At 30.3% G+C, this 10,463-nt stretch overlaps 1 protein-coding gene across 2 annotated transcripts; it reads right to left on the bottom strand.

Moving 5' to 3' along the window:
- Positions 1–1,296: 1,296 nt before the first annotated feature.
- LOC114271746 (protein SHORT INTERNODES) lies at positions 1,297–7,924 on the bottom strand. Of its 2 annotated transcripts, XM_082867144.1 has the most exons (3): positions 6,363–7,924; positions 5,762–6,054; positions 1,297–1,766 (listed from the first exon to the last, which is right to left on the bottom strand). In XM_082867144.1, the coding sequence occupies exons 1-3, from the start codon at positions 7,024–7,026 to the stop codon at positions 1,761–1,763; spliced, it is 963 nt and encodes a 320-aa protein (XP_082723270.1). In that variant the 5' UTR covers positions 7,027–7,924; the 3' UTR covers positions 1,297–1,760. The 2 variants fall into 2 exon arrangements, with proteins under 2 accessions (XP_082723270.1, XP_028069174.2); XM_028213373.2 differs by lacking the exon at positions 1,297–1,766 and having other exon boundaries at positions 5,392–6,054.
- Positions 7,925–10,463: the final 2,539 nt, after the last annotated feature.

Genomic DNA, 10,463 nt, shown 5'->3' with positions numbered 1-10,463 from the left:
ATTTTAAGTAATTTTTTTACCTTTTTAGATGCACCTTGCTTAGACGTATCTAAATAATAAAATATTTATGAAAAAATATTTTAAAAAATTCATAAATACACAAAAATATAAAAAATATACTGAATTTTCATTTTTTTTATATATTTTTAGTATTTAGTGAATTTGTAAAAAAAATCACAAATATTATACTTTTTAAATGTATTTATGTTAAATGTGTCTAAAAATTAAAAAAATTACTTAAAATATTAAAAAAAATTCAGTGAAAACAAAAAAACACAGAAAACAAAAAAGTAAAATTTTCTAAAAATTAAATTTTGAAAACTAAAACCAAACAGAGTGAATAATAATAATAATCAAAATTTGTTGAAGTGTTTTTAGGGTTTCAGGGTATTTTTGACAATTACCTCAAAACTTTTCATTACCTACTAAAATTTAAATTTGAGGATCTTAATTAGTATGTAATATTTCAATATCCTTTAACTCTTATAGAAATATGCAATGGAATCTCTCCCTAATTAACCCTTTACTTTATGATTTAATTTATTATATATATGTCAATTTTAAAATTATATTAAATAAGAAATTAATTTAAAATTAGATTAAGATAATTTTATGATTTACATTTATAGTAATACATTTAAAGTTTTTAAGTTAATTTTATGGTTTAATTTATGATGATTTTATGTTTAATTTAAACTAATAATTAAGTAAAAAACTGGGTTACAAATTAAAAATTAAAAATTAAGTTCAAATAATTTTATGGAAATAAATTAAGGTGCTTAGTTTCATTTATGATTTAATTTGTTAAATATGTTATTAAGATAAATAAAAAAAAAAAATTATATGCATTAGAAAAGAAAGAGAGAGCATAAAAACAGGAATATTTAGGTAATTTTGGCCTTACTTTTAACATAGTTAAATTTGCACTTTATCCAAATTATAAAGAGGCTCTCTATTTATATTTGAACTATAAAATAATAAAGTGCACTGAAGCGAAATCAGAATGGAACAAAGTGAAATTTGTTCCCCAATTTTTTTATATATATACTTTGCTTAAAAGCGAACATTGAATTCCTGGTTGTTGCTCGAGAAAAGTGGAAAAAACAATTTTTTAAGAGGTGATCATCTTTTTTTTTTTTTTTTGATTCAAAAGAGGTGATCATCATCATGTCTATTGTAATGTTAACAGTATATATACGCATTGGGAAAGAGAATAAAAAAGAAATTGTGTTGGAAACAAGCAGCAACAAGAAATATTTTGAAAAACCTACATAAATAAATACATGTATTGAGCAATTTTCTCTGAAAGTGAACAAACATGAGCTTTGGTCTGAAAAATTTATTCTGATTCAATAAGTAACAAATTTTACACACAAGAACAAAAAATAACATCAAAACTGGGCCATGCAAGCAAGAGCTAGTAATTTTCTGAAGTACTACTAGAAAAAGAAAAAGAAAAAGAAAAAAAAAAATTAGAACATAATAATCTAAATAATTAGTGTTGCATTGTATTTACATCAAAAAAAAAATACTTATGTAAATATCATGTCTACCTTTGTTCTACTCTCTCCTAAAATTAATTATTGTTAGGAATGGCTTCACATATGCGCTTGACATCCTGTTTTTAGAGCTATTGCATAGAGCGACATTGTATACTCAACTTAGCTCTAATACTCATCGTTGAACTGAGTTCCACCATCTCTCTTAAAATCAAATGATGTTAAGAAATGTTTCATCTATGTATTTTATGGCATTTGACATCACACCTGCAAGCATATTTTTAGAGTAGTCACTGGAAGCAACATTGTGTACCCAACAAGGGACTAAAAACTAACACACACAAAATACCTATGGAAATCCATATAAGAGTTTTGACAAGCTTCTGACAAACCAGAGCACATCCACCTATCTATTCTATTAGTACAATTAATGGTATATTTCAGCATTACATTCATTTAACAAACAAGAACTCTCAAAGGGTCAACTAATTCTAAATACACACAAAATATGTATCAAGGCAAACATATCCAACACATCAAGGACATATACCCATTGTAGAAGATCTAATGAACGATCATAATCTCAAGTACTAAAGCTTATTAACTCATAAAACACAGGCCAATTAGGTATTATATATATCACTGGATCAGATAACCAAACATTATAACTTTCTTCTTCTGCTCTCTCAGCAACAAACGTCGTAACATATTTCATGCTTGCGCTGTGTTTGAATCATGGACCTAAATAGAGATTTAGAAAGGAAAATGGAGAAAGAAATGAACTTATATGTCATTCATATCTCCCTCACCTTTTCCCTTTCTCTTTCTAAACCCAAATCTATAATCTAAACACAATATTAATGAAACAATTACTTGTGTAAATTCACAGAAATTACAAAAACCACAAATGTAGTTGAAGAATTCATGATGACACAACACAACTCTCCTGATAAAAGTAAAGGGTTCATCTGTAAGAAAAGAATAATGGAAGAGAGGACAACTTCTTCAAGGTGTGGGCTATACAAGAATCCAATTTTGCTATTACCACTAATCATAGCTATGTCTTCCATGCTTATGTTCTTTAAAATTGTACTTTCTTACCACAACTCATTCTTTTTGGCTTCTTTCTGTGCTCTACATGCATTCAACTTAAATCAAATGAGTTATCCTTACCAAATCATTTGCAATTTTTAATCTGCTATATCATTTTTTGCACAATGTCAAGCATTTCAAAAGGGCTTATCTTTAGGAGAAATACCTAGCTAATTATTTCATAGAGCCACACACACAGGAAAAGCTAAACATGATAATTAGTTTATCAAAGTTCCCATAGATGGCTTCGTCAATTGAGCTAAGAAACTTGAGGGATGAAAAAAGATATGACACCCTAAAATCTACAGGATAGAATTACATTAAAAAACTAAAGCCAATAAAATAAAAATACTTACACAATTGCATCCTGTAACTTTGTTAAGTCAAGGTGGCATGTGCATGTGTGCGAAATCCGTGCATGTGTCTTCATATATATCTAGTAAAAATGAAATTGTGTACACAAGTCTATTCAACCCAAGTTTGGACATTCTCGAGCTCGACTCAATTACTAAATAAGCCTAAAACTTTAGCTCGAACTCGTTCATCTAAGAAACAAGCTAAAGCTCAAATGAGCAGCTCAAATGAGTCTAGTGAACGGCTCAGTTTGTTTGTAGCCGTAACTACTAAAAATATATTTCATATTTTTGTCTCTATAGCTTGTCTCCTATGTTTCTTCAAGCATAAGAGATCAAAGAAATACATTTTGCTTTTAATAGCTTTCACAAACTATTTTCTTGAAGCATGGACTTGTCTACTCTCTCTCTCTCTCTCTCTCTCTCTCTCACACACACACACACACACACACACACACACACACACACACACACACACACACACACACAACTTTCATCATGGTTCTAAATTCCACCAATATATATCCTCCAATATATTGGGCGAAAATATATCGGCAATATATCAATAAAATAATGAAACAGAGTAATAGACAATTTCAAAAATAATGAATGAATAAAATATTTGTATATAAACATTTAAAAATAATAAAAATATCGGATAAAAGGGACCATATATCCAAAAATAACCAAAAGTAACACAAAATATAGGATGCATAAAATAGTAAAATAATGGCTGTCGTGAAAATTAATGAGAGACATTCCAGATTTGACAATAAACCATTTTGGCTAGTGACTTTTGATGTGACCAATAATTTCAATATTAAAAAAAAAATTATGTTCATTCTCTAACTTGTACATAATTCTATATTAAAAATAAATAAATAAATAGATATTGTTTTAAATCAGTAATTTCCATATCTGTCTACAATAACAAAACAAGAGTTTGTGATGAGAATAGATGAAAATCACAGGGTATACAAGTCCTCACCTTGGCTTGTGAAACTATATACTAAAGAACAAAGAAATAATATTTCATATTCTACTTTTAATCCTATGTTTTCCTTATGAGAAGTGAAAAGACAAAAATAAAAATTTGAAAGACTTGAGAAGTGTGAATTTAGGAAGGTTTCATTGGGAACTGAGAAATTCATACTGTAGAGGAGTCATCAATAATATATCAAAGACCAGAGAAACAGGCTATGCGTCAGAGAATTTGCAAAATAAGGAAAAACTTCTCAAGCTTTTTGTTTTACTTTGTGGCACTACATCTGCACCAAATGAAAAGCACATACACTAAAATGTTCTAAGATAGTGTATTGAAAATATAAATAGTAAGGTATTGGTGACCCGGTTCAATGGGAAAAACAAATTATATGATACATGTAAAAATGCATTAATACTGTGTTTGGTTAAAAGATTTGAAAAGAGATTTAAAAAGGAAAAGAAAAAAAATATGTAAGACTTAAATATATTTTATTCACATTTCACCTTCCATTTACATTTTCCTTTTTCAAATTATCCAACCAAATACAGCATAAATAAATTTATTTATTTATTTATTTATTATTTGGTTATTACACGAACACAAGGGTTAAGAGCTTAATTTTTTAAATGAGTTGAGTATCAAAATTTTCAAAAATGCTAAGCAATGCTCTGCCAACGGGATAATATTAAAATAATTAGAATTCAAACACTCTTCATATATTTTTGTATATTCTTTACACATATATTATGACTAATAATCACACATTATAGATTGTCATTCCTCACATGATTCACATCTATGCATATGTGATATGACCCTGTCAAGAAATTGACCCAAAAAAAGCATACATTGACTTATTTTGAGAAATTGATTAAAAATTAATTTTTTAACTTTTTTTTTTATAAAAATGTGAAAAAAAATAAAGAGATGGTGTGACTTAGAAAAATCAAAAAGTCAAAAAATTAATTTTTAATCAAATTCTCAAAATGAGCCAATATGTCAATCAGACATAATCTTCTCACTTAAATTGCCTTGTGTTCGGTCCTCTTTGGATATTATTCAATTTTCTCTCTCACAAAAAGGTAGGTTCACCTCATATGTGAGACTTGTATCTGGTCCTGTTATCCATTTTTGTGTTTTAAATTCTCTCCCTATATATATATATATATATATATGTATGATGAGAAAGAAAGAGAGAGAGAGAGAGATTGGATTCCACCTTTTGAACATGAATGTTGTTGGTTCATGCATGGCTGGACAGCCCATACCGAAAGAAAAAAATGTCCTCTCATTGTAAAATTTGTCCAGCCAAAGAAGCAACCCCCCAATTTCAAACCGGCAAGTTACGGATAAAGAGGAGAAAAAGCTAACGTCAAAGATCAAATCGAACCAGAAAGCACTATCAAATTTAACCCCATTGAAGAAAAACCAAACAAAATAATAATAAAAACCAACAACAAGAGACACAAAATTCACGCCCATATATTATGCACATCCAATCCAACAGAAACAGAATAATTATATTCAACTCATTGAAAATTGAACCAAAAAAAAAAAAAAACAAACAAACATCATACTCACTTTTCATTTCAATTCAATTCAATTCAATTCATCCTCTAGTTTTTCTTTCTACTTCAAAAGCTGTGTTAAAAGTAATAGAACAATATATCGGTTATTATCGGAAAGTATCAATAAACACGTATCGATTGATATTTAAAACAGATCAGTAAGATCGATGTGGTGTTTTAAGATCTTGAGTGTGGGAAGAATTGTGTACCGGACATGAAAGTGGTAAGGGGAGGCGGGTAAAGAAAAGGGTCAAGAAATGCTACCGTTGGCGAACCGGCAGCCGCAGAACCACCGCCAGCGGTGGTGGTGACAGCGGAGGTGGCGGTGGCGGCAGTAATGAGATTGAGTCCACCGCCAGTACCGGAGGAGCTCTCTCCGGTCATGTACTGATTTTCTGGACCTTGGTCGTACAGAATTCCCTTGAATACATGTCCTCCAATGTTCACAGCCGTCTGATACGCGTACTGATCATCAGCATCATCAATGGAGCTCACTCGAACACATCGAAAAACAGCCGGTGAATTCACTTCTGCTGGGAAATTTCCAACTTCAAACCCTAATAAAATGCAACACAACACAACATTATAACATTATATTTCTTAAATTCTTGATGCGTTTTCAAAAACACAACAGATAAAAATTAAATAAATAAAAATAGTGTCTTTCTTGTCAATCCAATCGTCAGGACTACTAAATAACAGTGTTTTCGAAAGAAAAAGAGAGGAAAAGCTGATGGAGCTCGATTTCATCACACGCAATCGATTTTATTTCTCTCTCTCTCTCTCTCTCTCTCTCTCTCTCTCCATATCTTAAAATTCTTCAGAATTCTGTGTACACTATACACGAATCTTTGGGACTGTGTACCTGACGCGTTAGTGGGTAAACGAGTAGTGCAGACCAGAGAGGAAGAAGCATTTGGATTTTCTCTCAGCCTTTTGGTGTTCTCTCTATGAAGCTCTACTAATTGTTCTTCTTTTTCTTCTTCGTGTTGTTGTTGTTGCTGTTGTTGATGCAAAGAAGCAAGTTGTTGGAGCCTCTCGCGCCTCTTAGCAGCAGGAACCCAAGTGCTCTTGACATGGGTTTGACACTCAAACCCTCGGCTCTTGCAACAAGTCCTACACCTCATGTGTTCACACCCTTTCTTTGCTTGATTTCCACAGTCTTGGCAACTAATATTTCCTCCCCCACCGCCACCACCCCCCATCATCATCACAAGCCCAGATCTCGGAGACTCATCGGCGGCCGCGATGTTTGTCTCTCTCCGGCTTGGCCCAATCGCTAGGCCTCCCGCCGAGGAATAAAGATCTTGTAATGATGAGTGAGTGTGGTGTTGGTGTTGGTGTTGGGGCTGGGGCTGGTGTTGTTGCCATAGTTGGAAAGGTTTGTAGGAGACATCTTCGTTTTTGTACAAAAACAAGCTCTCGGGACTGAATTCGTGGGGTGGATTGTTGTTGTTGCCTTGTTGATTGTTGTTGTTGTTGTTGTTGTTTGTTCCTCTTCCGTAGCCTAGTGAGAAGAACCCAGCCATTGTTCTACCATTAAACCTGTCCCAAACATCAATTGTGACTCTAAATCCATAGCAGAAGCAACACCAACTGCCTAGATTTGGAACCCAACCCAACCCACTGTTGAAAAATGGTTGCGTTCGATTTTTCTGGGTTTTTTTTTACTATTTATTTTTGGGATTTGGGTAAGACAAAACAATGGGGGTTTGGTTTTGTTTTTTTCTTGAATTTTGCTCTTCCCTTTTGGGTTTTTGAGTCTCTCTCTCTCTCTTCTATCTCTCTGTCGAGAGAGTAAATTCTTTGATCAGTTGCTTGCTAGTTGTTGTTGGGATTACTGCAACATTTCTTGGACAGACAAATCGAAGAGATTTCGAGAGAGTCCCTCCTCCTCCTTCAATCCCTTTTCTGTATTGTAATAAGCATTAAAGGCACAGAATTACAGCTCTGCCACGCCGCCATGGCTCAAAAGCAACACAAAAGTCTCTCTCCCTCTCTTCTCTCTCTCCTCTATGATCTCTGTACACTCTGCAACCACCAATTTATTAGTTTCTTTCCAACAAGTCCACCCTTTCAGTCCTTGCCTCTGTCCCTCCCTCTCTCTCTCTCTCTCTCTCTAAGTGAATTCTTGTGTATAAGAAAACCTCATTGTGTCTGGTTCTCTCTCTCACCTTCATTCATGAATGAATTATGAGCATATCTCCACCCCGGAATGATCCGTTCGAGTTTAGTCCATCTAACGCTCCACGCCATGCCACGTGTCGCCCCACCACTTTTTGCTGCTTTGCACCGGAGAACCCGCTACTTTTTTGTGATCCTGTCCCTTTAATTTAGAGGAATTATCATGTGTTACAGTAATTTCAATTAGGTTGTGTTTTATTAGTGGTTTTGTATAATAATAGAAAAAATAATACTCCCTCCGTCTCAAAATATTAATCTCTTATTTCGTTTTTCACTGTTTCAAAATATTAGTCCCTCTTCAAAAATCAAGTACAAAAATAATATAAATTTCATATTTTGTCCTTCTTTTAAATTAATAAACAATATAAAAAGTACAACTATGACATTGATATTCTCAAAAATATACCATCAAAAAGGTAATTTTAAAAAATTAATTTTTTTCAAATACAATAATTGTACTATCAAAAAAAATTAAATTTCTCAAAATGGACTATTATTTTGAAACGGAAAAAGTAATAAATAATAAGTATATAATATATAATAAATAGAAAAAATAATAATAAATAATAAGTGTATAATCAATAGAATTGTAAAGGCCCATCCCATAAAATATCAAACAGACGCATGTGATAATTTTTCTTGTAATTTATGTTTTGGGCAAATTATAAAGATAATTCCTCTTTACGATTTTATTGTTTATTATTTTAATTTGTTGGATTTTAATTCTAAATTTATGATTTTTTTTCTTAATTTAATTAAATTGTTTATTATTATTAATATTTTTTTAATGAATAATATGTACACAAATGGTATATGTCAATGTGTTTTTGTTAACAAGTGTCGGGATACATTATCTTAGAGTATCTTTAATGGTATTTGGTGTAATACCATTGCTATTGTTATAGTTTAGCAATGAATAGTAGTAATTTGTCAAATTATAGTAATGCTGCTCCAATAGTACACATATTATTTTGGCAAATCTCAACCACCTTTCTCTCCAAATATGTAGGTATTGTTTGGATATAAATTTTTTAGTGATTTTTTTTTTTGTGGCCTTTTTTTAACTGTTTGTAATTTTTTTTTATATATTTTCATTATACCCGACTAAACAAATATAAAAAATGAAAAAAAAATAGAAAAATTAAATATTTTTTGTTCCACTGTGTTTATTTATTTTTTTTATATTATTGTTCCATCTCTAGTATATTATTGTTCCACTGTGTTTATTTCTTCCTTGAAAATTTTGGAACTAAATTCTGTTTATTTGGATGATGTGGCAAGTTTGGCAATTGCCAAACTTGTTGTCAAATTTGAGAGATGAAATGGCATTTGCCAAATTTGGCAACGGTTATAACAGCCCATTGGAGCAACATTTTTTAGAACTCTTGTCAAATTTTGACAATGACAGCTCAAAATAGCTTATCATTGGAGATGCTCTTAACCACCTTCAAAACTAGGAGGTGGCCTATGTGATACACGAGATTTTATTTTTAAAATGAAAAATTAATTTTGAATCTTAATATTTTGTGTATAAAATTTTAATAATTGAAAGTTAAATACAAATAAGTTTGTGAATGACTAATAAAAAAATTTGTTGTGTGTGATCCTATATAAAAGGCTTATAAAAATAATTTCTTTCAAAATTTAAAAAAAAAAAAGAATGTGTATTCTCAATCTAAAATCAAATTCTCATTTGTATTAATTAAATTTATCAAAAATCATGAATTTTACTTGTATCAAAATATTTTTTCTGAAAAAAATAAAAATAATGAAAAATTTTATAATAATATACAAATTATGACTTGATTATAACTCATAGTGGTTATTAATCAAAATGTCTTTTGCTAATTTCTTATATTTTTTGTTATGTCTAAAGTGGTGTATCGAATCTTTAATTATACTTTAAGTGGTATTTGATTATGATCTATTATAATACTTTTATATGATAATATTTAAATGCTTTATTACACAAAAAAGCCTTTAAGATGGGTTGACTCAAAGGTAAAATTTATACTTATATTAGTAAGATCGTAAGACTTATTCACATTTATACATAAAAAATTATAAATTCAAATCATAAACAGTGCTTCAAAGGGAATCAGGCACAAAATAGCCATAAAAATATAAAATAGACTAAAGAACTAATAAGATAAAGTGTTTGGCATGCACTAAAAAGTACACTTTTTTGCATATATACACTTATTTAGGTCACATCAAGTAACATCTATCAACATCTCCTCTCTAATTTCTACTCACTTTCTTTACTTTTTTACACTTTTTTTTATAAAAAGTTAAAAAGTACATTTATTTAGAACATCTCAAATCACCCCAAATCCAGACTATAATCATTTTATTTTTTCTTTCACAAAAGTTTAAAAAAAAAAACAAACAAACAAACAAACAAAAATCTTAACCTAAACGAGATTTTTTAGCCCCAAACTAAAATAATCAAAAAGTCAACCCACATTCCAACGAAACAAAATTTCAATTCTTAAAAGAGTTATGATTAATTATGTGACACATCATAATAACCGTAAATTTTTAATTCCAGTCCAATTATTTTTGCATATATTTTCTGACAGCGCTAATGAATGTGCATTAACAGTAATACTATAAATTCAAAATTTTTATTTAAAAATTATTCAATAAACATCAATAAGTATCTTAAATATACACCATCATTTCCAATGAATTGTGGAGTTCTAATGGTGTGGGTCCCACAATAATGTGATTTTCGTGTTTTTTTTTTTTTTTTGATCGCCAAGTTATTAGCTTTATTTAG

This window comes from Camellia sinensis, chromosome 4 (assembly GCF_055761805.1).
Source record: "Camellia sinensis isolate YWXY chromosome 4, ASM5576180v1, whole genome shotgun sequence".
NCBI classification, from domain to species: Eukaryota; Viridiplantae; Streptophyta; class Magnoliopsida; order Ericales; family Theaceae; genus Camellia; species Camellia sinensis.
Note: the sequence above shows the minus strand (reverse complement) of the source record. Positions and strands in the feature narration are given on the sequence as shown.